Source organism: Equus caballus, chromosome 25 (assembly GCF_041296265.1).
Source record: "Equus caballus isolate H_3958 breed thoroughbred chromosome 25, TB-T2T, whole genome shotgun sequence".
Classification (NCBI taxonomy): domain Eukaryota; kingdom Metazoa; phylum Chordata; class Mammalia; order Perissodactyla; family Equidae; genus Equus; species Equus caballus.
Window position 1 is genome coordinate 13102292 of NC_091708.1, and position 22694 is coordinate 13124985.

Here is a 22694-nt window from a genome sequence, read left to right on the forward strand (position 1 = left end):
GTAAAATTTCTCTTTGCGAAAACAGGAACTTAAATATGTTGCACTTTCATCATATGACTTGAGGCTTTTATTATCTTGTCTACAGTTGTGTATAATTATTTGTAGCTTGTAAGACAACCCTTTCTCTGGAGGTAGGACCTAGGAATATGCCGTAAAAAAAACAACCTAAATGATTCTAATACATGTGGTCATCAACCTACACTTTGAGAAACACTTCTCAGTATCGTGATGCTTTTTTTTTTCTTTAAAGGTATGCTTTTTGGTGAGGAAGATTGGCCCTGAGCTAATGTCTGTTGCCAATCTTCCTTTTTTTTTTTTCTTCTCCCCAAAGGCCCAGTGCATAGTTGTATATCCTGGTTGTTAGTCCTTCTAGTACTTCCATGTGGGACGCCACCTCAGCATGGCCTGATGAGCAGTGTGTAAGTCCCCGCCAAGGATCCGAACCAGGGAACCCCGCCGCCCTAAGCGATTGCACGGACTTAACCAGTTGGCTACCGAGCCAGCCCCAGTATCCTGATTCTTAATTTTTCGTTTGAGTGAAGGATCCCTTTGAAAGTCTATTAAAGCTTTGGACCTTTTCACACATCATTTTAGCCTTAATATCATAGAGCCCATGGATTTTTCAGAACCGTCATACCTACCACAAGAGGAGGGCAGCACGAAGTAGGGCTAGATGGATTCTTGCAAAACTTTCGTTCTGTGACCTCAAGGTTCTAAGCCAAGAAGAAAACTGTAAAATTCTCAAACGCACACTGGTGTTTGGGTGAGAATAGCGAGAAGGCAGGGGTTGTGTGTATAGGAGAGGGGTAAGAGGCTGGGCAGAAAGTCCTACAAGGTAGAAGCAGGAGATCCCCTTCCTCTGACGTACTCTGTTCCTCATTCCATCTGCTTCCCATCTCCCTCACCCCTGTGCCTTGTACATTGTACATATGCACATCTCTTAAGCTTCATCTTAATGCGGCACCATTAGAACTTGAGATTTCAGTTCACTCTTTCTTCTCCAATCTTAACCGACTCTGGCAGGTGAAAGTGAGACAAGGTTTCCAAAGGTTGAGAACCATCATGAAAAGCGCTGAGGAAATTAGCTGTGACTTTGGGTGAGTACCCAGCCCCCCTGAGGTTATTCCCTCATCTATAGAATGGGAATGATCATCACTGCTCAGCCTGTTTCAAAGACTCTTGTGAGGGGCCAGCCCGGTGGCGCAGTGGTGAAGTTCACGCGTTCTGCTTCTCGGTGGCCCGGGGTTCGCCGGTTTGGATCCCGGCCCGGTGCAGACACGGCACCACTTGGCACACCATGCTGTGGCAGGCGTCCCACATATAAAGTAGAGGAAGATGGGCATGAATGTTAGCTCAGGGCCAGCCTACCTCAGCAAAAAGAGGAGGATTGGCAGCAGTTAGCTCAGGGCTAATCTTCCTCAAAAAAAAAAAAAAAGACTCTTGTGCAGATCAAATTAAAAAGTGTGTGTGAAAGTATAAATTCCAAACTGCCATCCAGATATAAGGGACTGTCATGTGGTATGCTGCCTTCATTATGTTACTTGAGTAATATAATGGGATGTGAATAATCATTGTACAATTAATGCATCCTGGGGGGGAGGATTTAATGTTTGCGGGGGAGAGTTGGTAGATAGGAAGGAAACCGCATTGTAACCTCTCACTATACCGGTGGTCCTCAACCCTAGCTGCACATTAGAATCATCCAGAGAGCTTTTAAAATACCCTAAATGCAATGTTGTATCCTAGATTAGATCCTGAAGCAGAAAAAGGACGTTCATAGAAAAACTAATGAAATCCAAATAGTATCTGTACTTAATGTTAGATCTTAATTTCTTAAGTTTTGATAAATGGACCATGGTTATGTAAGATGTTAACATTAGGAGAAATTGGGTGAGAGGCATACAGGAACTTCTGTACTATCTTCACAACTTTCCTATAATTCTAAAACTGTTCCTCAAAAGAAATTTTTTTGTCCCAAGGAAGATTGGCCCTGAGCTAACATCTGTTGCCAATCTTCCTCTTTTTGCTTGAGGAAGATTTTCCCTGAGTTAACATCTTTGCCAGTCTATTTTGTATGTGAGTTGCCACCACAGCATGGCCACCAACCAGTGGTGTAGGTCTGCTCCTGGGAACCGAACCCTGGCCCCAAAGCAGAATGTGCTGAACTTAACCAAGCAAAAAACAATTTAAAAATAAATATACCTATGTCTAGATGTCACCCTAGACAGGTGAGCCAGAATCCCCAGGGAGGCGTCTGGGCCTCTGTAATCTGGAAGCTTCCCCAGTGGTTCTAAATGTACTGTGAGGGTTGAGAACCACTGTTCTTCACCATGAATGCCTGAGAGACTGGGATCCTGCCTCGTTCTTCACTGCAACCCAGTACCTAGCACAGTGCCTGTGGAGAGAGCTTGCGCAGTGTGCTCTTGCTGAACCAAACTTTGATTTGCAGAAGTCTTTGCTTTGGGTCCTCTGTAAGAACAGAGGGAACATTGAAAACAACCCCCACCCAAGAAAATACCAGGGGAGATTTTCAGACATCTTCTCACCTGGAGTAGTTCCTACTCCCACCCCCCAGTCTCATCATTTTCACTTAATCCTGACCATTATTACCAGATAAATATTCCTTAAAATACCAAAACTGCCCCTCCATTGTTCACAAGTCTTACTTACTTCCCCATTACCTAACAAGTGAGTGAAATACTTCTTAGTTAGGTATGCAAAATTCTGAACGCTCCAATAATACGAGATTTTTAGCCTACTGGACTGCTGTCCCACATGGACCCTGCATTAACCGTAGTTTGCGTGCAGCTCTCTTGAACATGTCTTGAATTCCCCCTTCTCTGTGTCACATACAATAATGCTGCTATCCACACCTATAATACAAAATCCTCTCCATTTCAAGGATCCACTCGTGTAATTTTTTCAGGTCATTCCAGCAAAAAGTGAGCATTTCTTCTACTGTATCTGCTATTTAAATGGCACTGCACTTACTATTTTCTTCTGTAGTTATTTGTTTTCTGTTTTATCCCCCCGTGAGAGTGCCCTGGTGGGCAAGGACTGTGTGTTATAGGTATTCCAACCCTCACAGTGTTTATCATGATGCCGTCCACACAGTTAAGTACGTAATAATGATTTAATTTACATTTTGCACAAATACAATATTTAAAAAGTAAAAATGGAAAATCAAAATTCAAATACACAAACTACATTTATCACTCCAGAATATCTTTGAAGGAGTCCTAGAATGATAAGAATTGCTAAAATTAACTTAAAAAGCCAACTAAGCCTGAATAAAATTTTGATGCTATTGTTACACTAATAATTGAACAAAGTTTACAAGAAAACTGTATACTTCCCAAAATTGTAAGTGTTCTAACTTAATAATTTTGGGGCTCTTAGGAATTAATCAAAGAAATTTTTGTTCTTAGGGGGGGAAATAAATTATTCAACTCTCCCCCTTCCCATTTTGTCTCTTCCCACCACTATCCTAACCCCAATATACATACACATGCACACACGCACACACACACACTAGTAGGATATTTTCCATGTGGTAGAGCCTGAAAAACACTTGAGTTCTCTCTTTCAGCTATTGTCTATACATCGGGGAAAAATACTGTTAAAATTTTAATGAGTATTGTAGAGATTTTTACCATATTTGAGAAAATCACACATATAGTATATTAAGATGTGTATTTTGTTGGACAACTATGATAGTTGAGCATTTGTTAAAACAAAACGTAACTATGGACGTCATTTTCTGGGTGAAGCTCTTGAGGAATGTTTGGAATTGCTGGTGTCTCTGGTTCTTCTGCTTTGCGTTCTTTAATTTCTGTAAAATCAAATAAAATACAAAAGTAGGTTCAATAAGTGGTATTGGAACAACTGATTATCCATTTGGAGAAAGAAAACTCGACCTCACACCTTGCACAAAAACAAATTTCAGATCAGTTGAAGATTTAAATATTAAAATACCATCAGTGTAGAAGCAATAGAATGTTCTTATAATTTTAGGATTATAAAGGGCTTTCTAAGCAGAACACAGACCAGAAACCATAAGGGAAAAGATTGACAGGTTTGAATAACTGAAAATCATGACAGTTTTGAATAACTAAAAACTAAAATTAAAATTAAAATTTTGCCATGTGGATGACAAAAACCACTATAAACAAAGCTAAACCTCAAACAACTGGAAAAATATTTACAACTTATATGTAGGTAAAGTTTTCATTACTATTATTTAAAGAGATTTTTTCATCAATCAAAAGAGATATCCCAAATTTAAAATGGCACAAGGATTCAAACAGGCAACTCTCAAAAGAAAAAAATTCCAATTCATAATAATTATGAAAAGATGCCTGATAGCGTTAGTCATCCAAAAAGTGGGAATTAAAACAATTGGATTTTTTTAACCTAGCAAAACAGGCAAAGATTTTTAAAACGTGATCATGCACAGTGTTGATGAGGGTGTGGGGACCAGGCACTTGTATAAATTCTTGGTTTGCGTGAATTGCTATGTTTTTGGAGGCTAGTCCGACAGAATGTATCCAAACTTTAAATACTAGTGCCCATTGGCCCCGCAATTCAACTTCTAGTGACTTATTCAAAGGAAATAGTCAGACAAACTTAAGCTTCCAGTGCTTCAGTTTCCTTATCTATAAAATGGGGATAATATACAGGGGCTGGCCCCGTGGCCAAGTGGTTAAGTTCGCGCGCTCCGCTGCAGGCGGCCCAGTGTTTCGTCGGTTCGAATCCTGGGCGCGGACATGGCACTGCTCGTCAGACCACGCTGAGGCAGCGTCCCACATGCCACAACTAGAGAAACCCACAACGAAGAATACACAACTATGTACCGGGGGGCTTTGGGGAGAAAAAGGAAAAATTAAAATCTTAAAAAAAAAAAATGGGGATAATATTATTTATCCAACAGCGTTTTTAACATTGAATAAAACAATTCACACAAAATGTTTAATACAGTGTCTGGCACATCGAAAGTGCTAAATAAATGTTACTTCCAACGATGTTCATTGAACATTGTTATAATGGTAAAACTTGACAGTAACCTAAGTGTTCATCAGTACAGGGATTGGTTGAATAAATCGTTGTACATATAACACAATACTAAAGGATTGTTACAAAAGATGTCATTAGGATGGCCCTGATATATAGAGAGTGTGGGGAAAAAAGCAGGTTACAGAATAGAATGTATTGTACTAGCTCATTTGTTAACACAAAACAGAACCTTAACATTGGAGATTGGAGATAGGAGATGGGATTATAGGAGACTTTACTTTATATTTACTTATATATTGCTTTAATTTCTCATAAAGAACATTTATAACTTATTGTTATGAAAATGTTATCATCAGCAAAAAGGGGGATATTTCCATTTGTTTGGTAAGACAAAAACAAAAACAAAACACGCATGAATTAATTGCCTATATTAACCTTGCTGGGTTTAGAACGACCCTGTTCTGAGGTCGCGTGTTGATTAGAGCTGCTTCTCCAGCAGGGGGCTCCTGTCAGTACAAGTAGTCTTCATCTGTCTGCTTTTTACTGTACTTTCTTTTTTTTTAAGTATTTCCTCAAAACCTGTATTACTTGGAACCCAATTAACCCCATGTTCTTGTTGCACTCGTCTTTTAGGAGAAAGAGCAAATAAGCTACCGAAGGGATTTCTTTAGAAAACAGTTCCCTGGGGATAACAGACTCGTCCCCTTTGCTGTGCTGTCTGCAGTGTTGTACAAAGAGAACCGGGGTTCTCAGTTATGTCCCTAAGGCAAGTCAAACTGAAGAAAGGTCACATTATTTTCAAAATGCTGCTTAGCAGCTTAGGAGAAAGGTTTTCAGGAACAAATATTGAAATAGAAGAGTTTTTGATAAACCTGATAAATCCTACAAGAATGAGTTCCCTAATAACAAGATCACATTTCACACCTTTGTGTCTCCTTTGGTACCTTGGACCATGAATTTAATTTTTGAGAAAAACTTTATGTAAACTTAATTGTCCTTTAAAATATTTTGCATATAATTCATCCTCTATTGAGTTCATTTCTCCTCACTGGCTAAAGCTTCCCAAAATAAATAGTACGTACAAGTACCCACTGTACACACTTATGTTTTCAATTATGTTCTTTTAATTTTTTGGAAATGTGCCAAACAGACATTGGTTGAATGAAAGATATTTTTTACTTGAAACTACCCAATAATATCAATGATACCCCTTGAGATGACTGGGGATAACCTAGGATTGTCAAAGAAAGCTATAAAATCACCGCTTTGAGGAAGATGTACTTATTCGGTGCTCCAGTTATAAATGGGGAACACCATTAAGTGGCAGTGTCACTGACTTGTCCCCAGTTAACAACCCCTACCTTGAGGAAAAGTGGAAACATCCTTAGCATCTTCCTGGTGTGCTTTAGGATCCTGGCTTTGGGGCCCACCTGTTTCTTGGTATCGTTCTGGAAAGTGTTCTTTAGACAGATCCTTATTTCTATATGTCTTAGTAGAGAGGTCTTCAGGCCCAGGTGTTTCTTGGTATTTTTCAGGTGAGCAGTCTTCAGGCCCAGGTGTTTCTCGGTATATTTCAGGTGAATAGTCTTCACACCCAGGGGTTTCTTGGTATTTTTCAGGTGAACAATCTTCAGGCCCAGGTGTTTCTTGGTGTATTTCAGGTGAATAGTCTTCACACCCAGGGGTTTCTTGGTATATTTCAGGTGAGTATTCTTCTTGCCCGGGTGTTTCTTGGTACATTTCAGGTGGATATTCTTCAGGAGCTGGTGTTTCTTGGATTGTTTTATGATAGGGGGCATTAGGGACAGTGATTTCTTTATATGTTTTAGGGGAAAATTGTTCGGGTTCAGCTGTTTCTTGGGATGTTTTTGTAGAAAGGTCTTTAGGCACCGCTATTTCTTGTGTTTTTGGAAGGAAGCTTTCAGTCTCCGCTACTCCTTCACCTGGTGCAGAATCGTATTCCTCGAGTTCAGCTCTTTTTTGGTATGCTTCAAGAGCATAGCCTTTAGGAACATCTGGTTTGGGGTATGCTTCAAGAGAGCATCCTTCCAGGTCAGCTACGTCGTCAGATGTTTTAGAAGGAAGGGCTTTGGCTACAGCTGTTTCTTGGCACATTTTGGGAGAGAGGTCTTCAGGCTCGGTCGTATCATGGTGGCTTTTGGAAGGATGGTCTTGAAGCACAGCTGTTTCTGGGCACCTTTTAGGAGAGAGGTCTTCGGGTCCAGCCCTGTCTTGGCATATGTCAGAAGGGTGGTTTTGTACCACTGTTTCTTGGTACTCAGAAGAGCTTTCCTGATGTATAATGCTTTCTTGATCTATTGCAGAAAAATGTTTCTCAGGCACAACTCTTTGGGGGGAGGCCCCCGAGGGGAGAGCTTCAGTTACACTCCTAGGTGGTTCACTTTCTTTCTCCGTAAGTGCCAGAGCTTTCTCCATAATTTCCTTTTCTAAATGTGACCCAGGCTCCGCCTTCAGTTCTGTCTTTTGTTGTCTCTTTCGGCCTCTTTGATTTCCTCTTCCTGTTCTCTGCCGCTTGTGTTTTTTCTCTCTATGGAGAAATCAAAATTAGTGTCAGCAACAAGACTACAGAATTCAAATAAATGCTTGATAATAACAGTCCCCGGTCTCCCACTGCCTCGTTACACAACCTTGAACAAGTCACTTAATCTCTCCGGGCCACACTCTCCTTGTTTGTAAGATGAAGGAGTGGTGGCCCTCGGGGACTTTTGTCTCTGACGCCTTGCTCACCAGGAACCTTCGTGGTGAGTGTAGTGTGTATGAGTTTGAGAGCATATGCTTTGAGTTTGGTAATGGAAAACATATAACTGATGTTATAAATGAATAGATTGGCATTCTGGTTTATACACTAGGCTCTTTGGGTCAGTCTGTGTGAGTTAGTCCCACTGTGCCCTGGGTAAACTGATACAATTGCGTTTCTAGATCTGTGATCCAGGCACGGTTCCTTGTCTGGGCAGCCTGCAGGCAGATGATGTATATGGCTTGCTTATCTCATACAGTGTCTTGTGTAAAGGATGCTAAGTAGCTACAATACACGGCAAATGAGATATACTTTAAGCTGGGTCAAAAGTTGCAAAAACATTTCTTGAAGTTGTGGTAGGCAGGAATGAGTGGCTGTATTATACCTACTCCAGATTAATAGTTAGATTACAGATCTAAAAGATGAAAGGATATACATGGAAATTGCAGCCAAAGACAAATTGTTAGGTACTGCAAATATAACCAAATACAGACGGCTAATACAGATGGGCCGAGGGGGTACTATAAATAAGTGTTTCATCATTTCTCTCAACCTATTGAAATTCTGTTCCATGCTACCTGCTCCTGGAGCCGTCTCTTACCACAGGGCTGAAATGTGCTCCCTGCTTGGTGCTCATGGCATGATCAGAGGCTGCCTCATACTGTAGTTATTTCTGGAGAAACCTTATTTCTTTCAGTACACTAAATATTCTTTAGAGAGAAAACCAGTGTCTCTTATATTTTTGCAGTGCTCATAGCTCCTTGCACACTTAAAAAATATGTGCCCTATTCTACTTTTGTGTATGTTCGAAAATTCCCAGAATTAAAAATTTATAAAAGATTGCCTTACCAAAACCAGTTTGAAGTCAATATAAAAAAGGTGTATATGTCACAGGACAGTCAAAAATAAATATGCAAAGTAATAGAGAAGAAAAGGTAATCTAAAAATGATGGTATGGCACCTCAGCATTTTGAAGTTTAACTCCAGGTAACCAAGGTAACAGATAAATGATAAAGTCCTATTGTCAGATTAAAAAAATATATGTCTGAATTCTTCAGGAAACACGTCTTTTCTTAGATGTTAAATCCTAAATGATTTGTTATGTAGATCTCTATGTGAGGGAATCTGAGTAATATAATGTTCCATGTTCTTCCCAGAAGTTTTTCAAAAGACATAAAAATATCTCTGTGGACTACAATTTAATCTGTACTCCGTCCCTTATCAGCTATGTGATCATGGGCAAGTCACTTAACCTCTCTGTGCCTTGGTTTCTTCACAGGCAAAATGGAGTAAATAGTATCTGCCCAACCTCGTATGGTTGTTGTAAGAATCGCAGAGGATAACTTACATGAATGAATTATCCAAATATAAATCAGTGCTTTTGTACTAATAAAGGAAACAGTTACAGTGCTTCCTATGTGCCAGGCACTGTTTTAAGTAATTTACTTATTCTGTTCTCTCACATAATCTTCACATCAACTTATGAGGTAGATACTATTATTATCTCCATTTTGCAGATGACAAAACTGAGGCTCCGGGAGGCTGAGTAACTCGTCCAGGCTCAAGTGGCTAGGCAGCAGGGAGCCAGGCTTCTCATCTAGTCCTTGCAGCTTTAACAGCCAGGCTCTCCCCCAGTCCACTCTGCCGCTTCTCTCCGGAACTACGAAGGTTTCACTGGGTGGGATGTTGTAGTGAGAACGCCCTCAGCAGCATAGAAGAAATGCGTCACCAGGGCAAGGCCAGCCGGCTGTCAAGAGGCTCATCAAGGTGTCATCTACTTCAGAGACCTCCTCAGCCTTGGCCACCCAGCCCGGCAAGCACCGAAACCCAGTTCTGTCTGCACACTGAGACTAGCTCCATTTATCGAGCGCAGAGCTCATCAACCAGCTCAAAGAGACTGATACGCAAACCTAAAGACCAGTTTCTAAATGAAGAGTGAGAAACGCAAAGTCACAGAGCAAGAGTGTGCACTTCCTCTGTAGCAGGCACTTGGGAAGCCCAGCGCTGGTCAGGAAGCTGCCTGGCCTGTGTGGAATACGGGAGCTAATGGGATACTCTGCAACAGAGCCACCTGCCACAGGACCCGAGCACAGAAGTTTCGGCTATAATAGAGTATACACATTTTGGAAAAACCTCACTTTCTGCAAACTCATGCACTAAAACAATAAACGGTGCTTATGAGGCAAAAATAGAGTTGGGGCAAACGACTCAAAACCTATGCAACTTTCTAACTCGAACAAAACAATACTTAGTCTCTGGGGAGATCACTTGGATAGTCCAGACAAGCAGCTGACTGTGGCTGGAGGCTGCCTCAGGGGACAGGAAAAGTGCACAAAAGCAACAGTGTAGTAAATGCAGGCTTGCAGCCACTGAGATCATGCAAATAGGGTGGTGTTCTGAGCCTGCAGGGCTGCCATTAAATTGGGCGCAGGAGGAAGTGCAACTTGCCACCTGGGGAGAGCTGTGCGAGGCTGGTGGTGTCCTTCTCTGGGGAACAGCCCTGGATGCAGGCTGAAAAGGATCCTGCCTATACAGCAGCCAAGCTGAGGGCGTTTTCCTTTCCCACTAAAGGTTCTGATTCTATTCCCACTGTTCTGGCTCCTTTGACTAGGAAAAATCAAATCAACACAACTTCCACATTATGCTGACATCATTCTCCTATTCACCAATCATATGAGAGCTAATTGACACTTCTCAGTCCGTAGCGAGGATAGATGCCCTTGCTTAAGAAGAGTGCTTAGATCACTGGTTCTCAACTGAGGGCGATTACCTCCCTCCCCCCGCCCCAGGAGACAGTTGACAATGTCTGGAGACATTTTTGGTTGTCACACCTGGGGTGGGGGGGTGCTATTTGTTTCTAGAGCCCAGAGATGCTGCTGAATATCCTGAATGCATAGGACAGCCTCCCACACAAAGAATTATCCTGCCCACAGCATCAACGGTGCCCTGGCTTAGATGGATCCTGCACTTTTGGCTCCTTGGGCTCCCCTTTTCTTTCTTCAAGCAAGCGATGCCTCTGCTGTCCTATTCTAACTGGAGGTAGTGAGACGCTGCCTGACTTACACTCATGTTCCTGTGCTCCCTCCCTGAGAGGGCGTACAGGTGACGACTGGAGATGTAGGAACTCCCAGACTCTTCCCTTGCTCATTTACAGACAATGTTTTGGTTTAGTCCATGGAGAGTTCATCATACTCATTCGATAGGGATTTTACTAATAGAAAGCTTGGAGAACCAGCTCGGAGGTTTCCTCAGTGGTGTCTCCCACTCCTGACAACAGGATGTTCCATGCTTATATTACCAGAGTGGCTGAACACCAGCCTCTCTACAAGATAATTTGATTACCTGGTGCTTTAAATGAAAGAGACCAGGGATAAAATTCCGTTCCCACCACTTTACTCTCTGTGACTTTAGGCAAGAGATTTAACCCATCAGACACTTGGTGTCCTTTTATTGTAAAATAAGTATAACAGCTCCTGATTTACGGGATTGTTGGAAAGAAAAAATACAGTGCGTAAAAATGCTCAGCACTACTTGACACATAGCCTATACTCAATAAATATCAGTTCCTTTTCCCTTGCAAGGATTCCATACCCAAACTGCCATTGTGAAGACTGCTTTTCTTGCGCTTCGGCTTTTCTTTTTCTGAGTTGCTCTCTGTTTCGCAAACTCCAAGTTCCAATGACTTCTGTAAGATCAAAATGCAAGTTATAGCAGATAGTGATGAATCGTGGCATTTATCAGCAAGAGTCCTATAGCGAAGTGGTAGAATCTTTATGCTGGGTGTCTAAGTTTTTCTCCTAGCTTTTTGAGGACAAGGACTATATCTTATTTATCCTTGTACCTTCAGAGAATACCTGGGATAAATCATTCGGTAAATATTTTAAATGAAAAGGTCAGTATTTGTACATTGTGTGCTACCAACCTATTAATTTCTTCAAAATAATTTTTACATATTGTACAAACATAAAATAAAAGAAGAAATCAGCCATCTTCTGCCATCCTTAATGTTAGAACCTGTTTTCATTTTACTCCTCGTACTCATCCAGTCCCTATATTACACCAAGTTTTAATCATAGCATACCACAATTTGATCATTTATTGACCTAACATTATATCGGAAATATTTTCCATGACATAGTCCTCATAATTATAACCTTAACGACTACATGATACTTAATCAAGTTGATGTATTCTCATTTACCCAGTCATTCTACCTATTGAACATTGAGGTTCTTGCCAGTGATTTTTTGTCATTGTAGATCAAACTATAAAAAGCATATTCATGGGGCTGGCCCCGTGGCCGAGTGGTTAAGTTCGCGCGCTCCACTGCAGGCGGCCCAGTGTTTCGTTAGTTCGAATCCTGGGCGCGGACACGGCACTGCTCATCAGACCACGCTGAGGCAGCGTCCCACATGCCACAACTAGAAGAACCCACAACGAAGAATACACAACTATGTACTGGGGGGGCTTTGGGGAGGAAAAGGAAAAAATAAAATCTTTAAAAAAAAAAAAAAAGCATATTCATGCATACAGCTTTTTTTTTCTGTTGGATCTTTTCCTTAAGATAGTGTTTCTCCAAGTTCTTTGGAATATTAAAAGTATTACCAGAAAAGGTTTTGTTGCCATCCAAGTTTGTGAAAAGTTAAGGGCTCTTTGATGCAGACAGAACTTCTTAGAGCCTGTGGTGCGATTGCAGATTTGCACTGGGACCCCCAAAACATAGAGCATGCCCCTTGGACCACAGCACCTTTGTTCTTAGGACAGAGGTTCTTTTTTAATTTTGAGGAAGATTAGCCCCGAGCTAACGTCTGCTGCCAATCCTCCTCTTTTTGCTGAGGAAGACTGGCCCTGAGCTAAAATCCGTGCCCATTTTCCTGTATATGTGGGACGCCTACCACAGCATGGTGTGCCAAGTGGTGCCATGTCCACACCCGAGATCTGAACCGGCGAACCCTGGGCTGCTGAAGTGGAATGTGCACACTTAACCGCTGCACCACCGGGCCAGCCCCAGGACAGAGGTTCTTAATGGTGAAATTGCATGGGGGAAATTATAGCTTTATTTTTACCAATCTCTAATTAAAATTAGCATTTCCTTCAGTTATGAAGGTAGGTAGCAAACCACAGTCATTTTAGCAGTATCTGACTGTCACCAAAAGAAAGCACAGATTTTTTTCATATCACAAACAGTTGTCACAGACACCTTAAAATATCATTTACTTGAGATGATATATTTGATTTGATACAATGGTTATTAGACCCACCACTGGATCTTGTTATTTAATGCATCTGTAAATGAGCCCATATATTACTATATCACAATTTTTCATTTTGGTAACTGTATCAATATAATTGTTTCCTTTGTAATCTTATCTATTTAATTTTGTGTATTTAAAATATTTATTCGAATAAGGAGTCTATAGGTCATCAGAATGCCAAAGGGATCCACGGCACAAAAAGTTTAAAAACACTGCCTGAAGGCCTAGGGTTCCACAAAACATTTTGAGAAAGGCTGCTTCAGGATTAAGTCAAAGACTAAGATTAATGAGTCAAAAGAACAAGCACTGTTATGGTTCTTACTGCCTGTTGCCAGGTCTCCTTCCAAAAACTATACCAAGTGCACACCACCGTAGAAGTACATGGGTGTACTTGTTTTATGACAATAGTCCAGTATTGACATTTTCATGATCCTTCATTTAAATGTATTATTAACAATTTATTATTTCCTTCTGTTTCTCTAGCTTTTAGCATCTAAATGCTCTAGAAGTCACTCAGGACTTATACAGCCCTGATTCTTCCCATCTAAGGTTATATGAACGTACTCAATTATGTGCTTTCTTTTGGCCAGAGTCATAAAAAAGAGGACAATAAGCATAGCCCCAATTCTTCCCAAGTCACTAAGACCTCTTAGTGGCCACTAGGGACTCTTAACGTCTCCATTACCTGGAACACGGCTCTCTTCTTGATGAGAATCAGGTGTCTGATGGAGCATCAAGCGAGACTGGTCCTTTCTCACATCCATCTTGCTGCAAAACCTTCCTGCTATTTGGTCTGACTTCCACAAGCAGCCTTTTAAAAAATATCAAAAGCAACTAACAGTTAAACATGCACACACACACACATTCACTTGTCACTTAACTTCCCGCCTAAAACTTTTATCTGGTTGGACCACAGCGGCGGGCTACTTCTACTTTCTTTATCATACCGCACAGGTGTGAGTAGGGGCATGGCTGGTGCTGCGTCCTCATCCTCCAGCATAGTGGCTAGTTATCCAGGACGCCCCGCGGCCACAGCCTGGTATGGCACAGCCTCCAGTACCGCAGTCATTTGGTTCTGTCTGCTCAGAAGTGCCTGAGTCTCATGTTCCTGTTTACATACAGAGGTGGCATGGGACAGAAAGGTCTAGGACCTAGTCAGCTCCTAGAACAAGTCAACCTCCCCTCTCTGTGATGTTTTCCTCATTTGCAAAGTGGGTAAATTATTCCTGTCTCTCCCACTTCACACAGTTCTTGTGAGAGTGAAAATAACGAATGTGAAATTTATGAAGATGTAAAATTAATCTTATGTTGTTTCCCTGCATATAGCATTTTTTCACCTTAATCTGTTGCAAATAATGTAAAGTCTTGCCGTGTATGCTTTTAGACTTAGATAATAGATGCAAAGAACCAAATTAGGAATTCAAAGCAAATTTGAACCCTTTTCTGCTCACCCGATCATTCACAAGTGACTCAAGATAACTAGTGAAATGCACTGTTACTAATCCAGGGAAGGGCAAAAAGCATTTCTTAATGAACATGTCACCACGTTATGTCACAGAAATTCACTTGAAACCAAAGGAATCATGCCATCTCTGAGCAGTCACCCCATTTGTGAAGGCAAGTGGCACAGAGCACCATGGTTGTTCAACTAAGGAAGGAAAACTGACGCCTCTAACACAGGCAGATAGTCTGGGAGACACAGGGCTGACAACGTGTTCTGGAGTCATAGATTGAATTGAATAGAGTTTGAATTCCAGTGTCGCCACATTCCCTGACTCAGTGACCTTAGGCAAGTTAGAGAGCCTTGGAGCCAGGTTACCCATGCAGTATGGGGACAATATCATGTCCCCTGGTGGGGTTATTGTGATGATTAAATCAAATAATCCATTAAGGCATTTAATATGTTCCTGGCGTATTGAACTTGCTTAATAAGGATTTGCTGCTTTTATTAGTAATAAAAATATAGTAACCAGATTTTGGTAAACCAAGCCATAGTTTAAATGCACTAAAGAAACTCAGAGAAAATCTGAAAGGAATCTTTTATAAAGAGAAAACCTTTATAATGTGTATGGGCGCCCCCTACTTCCACAGACTCGTAAGGCATTGGAAGTGGAAGGGCCTCCAAGACTATCTACTCCTTCCCCCTATTTTATACACAGAGAAACTGAGACCCAAGACAGGAAAGGATTCACCGGCCCCAGATTTCCTTACTGATTGCCAGCAGCACCTCTTACTGATTAGAAGATGGGTCATCCTTTTACGCTTGAGCTTGCCTGGGTATGAAAATGTATGTGTGGTGCGAATGTATGAGAGAAGGAAGTTTCAAACACGCTGAAAAGTATTGAGAATTACATAACAGACACTCAAGTACCCACCACCAAAACTTAACGTGGTTTTAAATTACCAGATCCTGATGCTTTAGCTTTAGGTTTCTCAGTTCCCCAGTCTTTCTCATAAGTAAGTCTCTGTCTAAAATTCGGATAAGTTCAGGGAGTCCCTATACAAAGGAGTCCCGTAGGGAACGGAAGGCATCCTTTGTAATTTACCTCTTGATAATTTTTGGATTTTCAGATATAGGGTTTTAAAAAATCAAAGACAAATTAAAGTAACTTTGATAATTATAAAATAGTAGTGTTTTATAATTTAAACTGGCATTTTAAATATTAGCCCCTTTATTTGAAATGTTTTAATTCTTACTAGTTAGGTTGTTTCTTATAATAGCTCAGTGAAGTAACCTTATGGAATACCTCTGGGGCGCCTTATGGAAGATGCAGAAGGACTTCTGCAATAGGATTATCCTGACTCAGAGCTTATAACACCCAGTTCAACGACTCAGTAACCCTTACTGCGTGCCTACTCTGCGTGTACTGAGCCAGGCTGTCAGACCACAGAGATGGACAGATGTGGTTCCTGAGTTCTGGGTACTGCAGGCTCGTTGAGAGGGAGATACACATCTTTATTGTAAGGAAATATTTAGATTCTTTATACCCCGTTGCAACCTTCCTAAATTGATCCCACCCCTGCCTCATGTTCCCCGTATCTGGGAGATTGTGGAGGGACTATTAAGAGGGTGAGGTCTCAAGTTAACAGTTAATTAGGGGGCAATATTGGGTGGAGCGGGCCAGTGGCGGGACTGTGGAGCAACCTAGATTGGAAGTCAGGCAAGGTGTCTCTGCTGTGATAAGCAGAACTTGTCTGGGACAGAAATAGTAGGCATGGAGTAAGTTCACAAGCCAGAGTTCATCGTCCCTTCTCTCTGTAGAAACTCTAGAGTCATTAGCAGAATGTGAGACGTTCGGCATTAAAGGGTGGGTATTTTTAACAAATGCTGCCTTGTTCTGGAGGTATTCGCATATATACATGAAACCTCCCTCTAGGCCACAAACTCTTAGAGGGTGGTTACCACTCCTGAGTCGCCTTTCTGTCTCCACAGCATAATCTGGAGGAGGCTTGGCCCACAGCGGTTTCCCCAGAAATGCCCTCACTCCTGTACGCAGGGCGGGCTTCACGGGCACGCAGCCTATGAAAGCACCATATTCGCTGAGAGCAGCTGATGCGGCTGCGACTTCATAATAGTAATACCATCCTCTGTTCCAGAACTCTGTCTACTGTCTTTCACCAGCACTGCCCTACATGCTGGAGATACAGCAGGTAAAAGACAAAAGTCCCTGCCCTTATGGACCCTATATTCTAATGGGGAAAGAGAAAGAAACGATAAACAAATAAATAAAATATGGGATGTGTCAGATGGTGACTCGTGCTTTGGAGGAAGTTGAGCAGGGAGTGATGGAGTGGGGAATGAGGGGAAGCTGATGGCGGTCGCTGTTCTGCATGGGGCGGTCAGGGAAGGAGGAAGCTGAGCAGAACTGCAGGAGGTGAGGGGCAGCAGGCTGATGTCTGGGAGGGCATTTCAGGCAGAGGGGTTCTGCCAGTGGCCTGAGGAGAGGACGTCGCAGGAGGTGCTTCAGAGAGGTAGCCTGTCGCCCCCTGTAGGGATTTCTACTCTGGCGGAGATGGATAGTCACGGGATGGCTTTGACCAGAGGAGTGACATGGTCTGGCTTATATTTTTAAAGCATTATTCTGACTACTGTGTGGAGAATAGACCACTGGGGCCAGGGTAGAAGCAGGGAGACCCACCGTAATCCAGGTGAGAGATAAGGAAGGCCTGGACTGTGGTGGCAGCAGTGAAGAAGTCAGGTCCTAGAGTACTTTACACACTGGATCTGGAGAGATAAAGAGCCAAAGACTATGACAAGGTTGTGGGCTGAGCACCTGGAGGGATGGAGTTACCATTACAGGTGAGGAGGCCTGGGAGGAGCAGGCTTGCTGGAGATGATCCGGAGTTTAGTTTTGGACATATGAATACATTATGGAGAAAAGAGCAAAGCAGCAGCCAGTGAGGCAGAAGAAAACCAGCAAAGTGTCGTGTCCTGGAAGCCAAATGGAAAATTGTTTCCAGGTGGAGGGAGTGATCAACAGTGTCAAATTTTGCTAACAGGTAAAGTAGAGAAAAGATTGGGAATTTTCCTAACAATTCAATCCGATTAATTAACTTAATTCAATTAATTATGGACCGTGGAGCCCAGAGAGTTTCAGTGACTTGGCCAAGGGCACACAGGCAAGACCAGCTACATAATTTGCAGGGCCCAGTGGAAAATCAAGATGCAGAGCTCCTCCTTCAAAAGTTATTCAGAATTTCAAGACAGCTGGAGCAGCAAATTAAACCTAGCACAGGGTCCTACTTTCACAAGTGTTTCCCTTGATCCTCACGGCAAGTTTATGAAATAGCTATTATCATCCCCTTTTTTCAGATCAATACACTGGTGCTCAGAGTATAGGGTGATTTAACTAAGGTCACGGAGCCAGACTGGTAGTTTGAGCCAGGAACCCGAGCCTTCGCTCTCCAAGTCTGGCCTTCTTCCTACTAGACCAAACTAGATGCTGGGGGAGGGAATTGCTTTGCTTCCTCCTGACCCATCTGGGGCAGGCTTCAGTATTGAGGCCTTGCTCGTGCGTTTCCGAGGCCTGCTTGAACCGGCAGATGTGGGAGGGAAGGAAACACACTGCCCCACACTTCTGCCCTAGGGCTCTCCTCACAATGGGGTCCAGAAGGGAGCGCTGGACACTGTTCAGTCAAAAACATGATCGGATAAAAGTGCCCCCAAGCTAAGGTAGTTTCAGGCTACACTGATATAATTATAGAGCCCCGAAACCAGGGAGAACGGAAGCCTGCTTCACTTTGGTTTGCCACGCCATGGCTAGTGTTATGCTACTGTGAAGACTGTGTGACTGGTATTTGAAAACATGTACTAAAAAAGCAAAGCATATGGGGCTCTGCTATTTCCTGACTGTGCAATTTGGGGAAAATTGCTCAATTCTTTCTGATCCTCAGTTTCTTCCCTTGTAAAGGCGGAAAAAGTAATAGCTCACAGGGGTTCCGTGAGGATAAAAGAGATCATGAGTGTTTCTTATAAAGTGAAACGCACTGTGCAAAGTGCCATAAACTTGGGTGGTGTTGATAGTGTCATTACAGCATTCTAACAATGCACCTGTGCATTTTCCTAGAGTCCATTTTGGTGGAAAAGTCAAGAAAGGAAAGATAGCGTGTGTTTATTTTTCTTAGCATTCCTTCTTGCTAAAATACTTTTTCAACGCTTTTAAGTTCTTTTCAAAGAGTGGATCAAGCTTCGTTTTCTTAAGTGCAGAAGGAGAGTTTCTGGTTTCCCTCTCTCACAGTCTGTTGATGCATGATAAATGAGTTCTGTCTCTGCTAAAACAGATGCTACTCTGCACATCCAGATAACACGGTCTATGACTTCGGAGTGGCTGTAACCTGACTTTCAGTCTAGTTTGGTCCAAAGTCCCTCCTCTGGCCTCCTCCACCAATATTGCTTTCTATTTCTTCATGTGTAGACAAATAAGCATCTCTGGGGAAATGTTGGTGAGTGGTCATTTATCTGGGGAAGAACAATTCTTCTCCCATTTTGACCCACCATCACATCTCTGTCCTTTCATTGCTGAACTTCCTGAATTAACAATGTACCCTGTCTACATCTGTTTTTCCACACCACTTCTTCATTCCTTCGCATCTGCAATCTAGTTTTCTCTTCCACATATTGTTCTCTCGGAAGCCATCAATGATTTCCTAATGGCCACGTCCAGTGGTCCATTCTCAGCTCCCTCTCTCTGACCTCGCTGTAGCTCATGCCTCCTCTGAGCACTCTATCGCTCTGTTCTTGGCCTCTGTGGTGGTGCGTTCTTCACCTCTCCCCACTCATCATCCTCCTTCACAGGCTTCTCTCTCACTCCTCTAGATGTAGGAGGTATTTCCTGAGGATGACTCCTGGATCCTACTCTCTTTATAGTCTCACCCCCTTAGACAGTCCATCCCACTGTATACCTTTAGCTATTACCTCTATGCGGATATCTTCTAAACAGATATCTGTCTGAGTTCTAAGATTGTGTTTTCAAGTGTCTCTTGGATATCATTCATTACCTGAATATCCCACTGCACCTCAAACTTAGCATAGCAAAAAGCAGATATATCTTCCACCTAAAGCCAGTTTCCTCTGTGCTTTTTTCTGCTAGAACAGTAGCACCATGCTCCAGCTCCACACCTTCAGGATTGTCTTTGACTCCACCTCCTCACTTTGCTTCTCACGTCCTGTTGGACATAGTTCTATCTACTCGTTCTTCCCAGTGTCCCACATAGTCGCTCCCTCTTTTCCTTTCCTGTTCTGCCATCCCAGAAAGGGACCTCAACTTCCCATTGGAAGTATCAAAAAAGCTTCCTAAGTGGTCTATCTGCTTCCATCTCCTCTCGCTCTCCCCGACCGTCCTGCACAAACAGCCAGAACATTCCCCCTAGAGCTGGCTCTCAACTGGTCACTACCCTGTTTAGAATCCTGTAAAGTTTCAGTATCATTTGCTGAATAAAGATGAAATTTCTCAGCCTGGCATTTAAAGCCAACTTTCCAATCTTCTTTCCCATTTCCTTTCTTGAAAATACACAATATTCCAATTAAATAGGGCCACTTGCCCTCCCTGTTTGGCCTCAACTCTTTGTAACACCCACAGTACCTTTATTTATGCCTCCTGGCTGTTCAGTACTCTTCCCTTTGTCTGCGCATCCAGATAGTGAGTGTCTCAAAGCCTTTGATGATGACGATGATGATGATGATGATGATGATGATGATGATGATGAGATGTTAGCCACTCTACAAACACATAATAGGCACCTGACAGTTTATATATATTATCTCATTTAGTTCTTCCAACTAATATTATCCCAATTCACTGATAAGGAAATTATGGTCTAAAGAGGTTAGGTTACATTCCAAGGTCACATAAGCTCCTAAGAGTCAGAGTCAGGGCTCAAAACCAAGGCTGTCTGATTCTAAAGTTCACAGACTTAACCATTCTGTTCTTCTGCCTTTTCCTACCTGGAAGTGATCTCTCCTTTCTGAGCTATAATCGCATGTGACTTGAGCTTCTTGTATGGTAAATATCACATCGTATTTTTTATTTTATTGTTCACATGTACACATCTTTTCTACAATGTTCATTCAGCAAGCACTTATTGAGCATTTCTTTCTTTCCAGCCCCTTTACTAAGAATTGGAGACATAGAAGTCAAACAAGAGTCCTTTCCTTCAAGGAACTCCATCTAATTGAGGTTGGTAGATAAGTAAATCTGAATTTAGAATATAATACAGTGTGATAACGTTGATATCAGTATTTCCAAATGTCCTGAGAGTAGAGGTAAAGTTCTTAATTCTGCTGCCATAGAAGTGGAAAAATAAGGATATCATATTGTACACTCTCTGGCTATAATTCTCTTTATTCATAACTGCCTTGGAATGACTCTGGCATTGGTCAACGAGTAGAGCTGGGAAAATGAGGCTCTATATGTATGGAAGAGTGTTATGGATTTTTTTCACTTTATAATAATGTTAAGTTTTTTCCCTTATTTAACAGAAATAATAATGCCAATACTTATTGAGCACCGTTTACCACATCCCCGAAGCTGTTCTGAGCACTTTATATATAATAACTCACTTAGTCTTTACAACAATCTTTAAGGTAGGTACTGTTCATATTCCTATTTTTTAGATGAAGAAACTAAAGCCCAGGCATTGAAACTCTGCCCTAAGTGGCACACCTAGTAAATGGCAAAGCTGGGTGGTTTGGATCTAGAAGGTCATATGCTTAACCACTTTGCCATCCTACCTCTCAATTCCACCTCTTTCATATTTAATAAAATAAGCCAGCAATATATTTTCTTTTCCAATCCCCTCTGTCTCCTTTCTTCCCTTTTCCCCTCTCCCTCGTGCTCTCCCTCTTTCTGCAGTTTGTTGACTATCTGCCCTGTGCCCAAAACTATGCAGGGTGCTGAGGATACAAAGGCAAATATAAAAAACAGCATACATGGAAAATTAAGAGGACACAGAGGAGGGACATCTCACCAGAATGGAGAGATGAAGTCCAAGAAGTCTTCTGGGAATAGAAGATGTTGAACTTAGTTTTGAAGGGTGAATAGGAATTAACTACTTATGACACAGCCAGGCTAAAAGGAACAAAGGCAGGTTCTGGAGTCAGAGCTAAGTTCACTCAAACTTGGGCAAGTTATTCAAAATCTCCCAGTCTCGATTCCCTCATATATCAAATGGGCATTGTAACACCTACCTTTCATGACTATTTTGAGAATTAAGAATGATAACTATGGAAAGCATTCAGCAGACAGCAGACTTTAAACTACTGCCTGTTGTTAGGATTGTTCATAATCTCAATAATAACAAGTAAAATAGAACCACCAAATAATAAAGCTAAGCCAGGCATTAGAGTCATTTTATGGATAAGGAAATGGGGAGAGAAGCCAATGTCACACAGGCTTAGTGGCAGTTGGAACTAGAATCCAGAGCCTCTGAGAGTTCTACCATTGTCCCTTCAGCTGTCAGGTATCCCAGACTCCTCTGTCTACAAGTCAATCTACCTCATCCCTTGGCTTAATGAATTATTTCCCAAACTTTCCAGCTACTTACATTCCATCTTTGTGATTTTTGTCATAGTCTTGTAATAACATCTTCCATATTATTTAATATTTTTCTTCAAATCAACTTATTTTTACTAAAAGTATTTAAAATGGGAATTTTATATAATCATTGGAAATGGAAAACCAACCATATCACCCATGAAATCACAGGTTTGTGCTATAACAAATTGTATTTCTTCTAAGGCACATTAAAATAAATACTGAACTATTAAAATAAAAGATGTTTCTCCTAAAATTATCTGCACTGCCCTGAGTGGAATGCATACCACGTCTTGGGAAAGGCCAGCCTATGTCATTAATCAGTAAGTTCTTTTCATTTCACGGAACTTCTAGATCATGTCCAAATCTACGCTAAAACGAAACTGCCCTTTGCAGTGACTGGTTTATAATTCATAAGGGACAGAGCCAAAGACCCAAGTCACTCCCTGGCCTGCCACTGACCCATGTTATTCCTGTCAGCTAGTCTCCACGCAGTAGCTGGTTGAACACTAGCCTCTCCTATTTTTGCTATTTCTTTACCCTTTAGAGTTTTAGCTATTCTGGCATAGTCTATGGACTAGAACCTAACGTGACGCTTTAATCCCATTTGTTTGGAAACTTCAACTCCCTGCTTCC

General features: G+C 41.8%; 1 protein-coding gene across 5 annotated transcripts; it reads right to left on the minus strand.

Moving 5' to 3' along the window:
• Positions 1–3119: 3119 nt before the first annotated feature.
• On the minus strand, positions 3120–21986 carry HEMGN (hemogen). 5 transcript variants are annotated; one of them, XM_023629722.2, is made up of 7 exons: positions 21713–21986; positions 21493–21593; positions 20109–20245; positions 13712–13837; positions 11363–11456; positions 6375–7561; positions 3120–3832 (listed from the first exon to the last, which is right to left on the minus strand). In XM_023629722.2, the coding sequence occupies exons 4-7, from the start codon at positions 13788–13790 to the stop codon at positions 3729–3731; spliced, it is 1464 nt and encodes a 487-aa protein (XP_023485490.1). In that variant the 5' UTR covers positions 13791–13837; positions 20109–20245; positions 21493–21593; positions 21713–21986; the 3' UTR covers positions 3120–3728. The 5 variants fall into 5 exon arrangements, with proteins under 5 accessions (XP_023485490.1, XP_023485488.1, XP_070106901.1 ...); XM_023629720.2 differs by lacking the exon at positions 21493–21593 and having other exon boundaries at positions 21713–21937; XM_070250800.1 differs by lacking the exons at positions 20109–20245; positions 21493–21593; positions 21713–21986 and adding an exon at positions 17166–17246.
• Between the last annotated feature and the right edge of the window lie 708 nt (positions 21987–22694).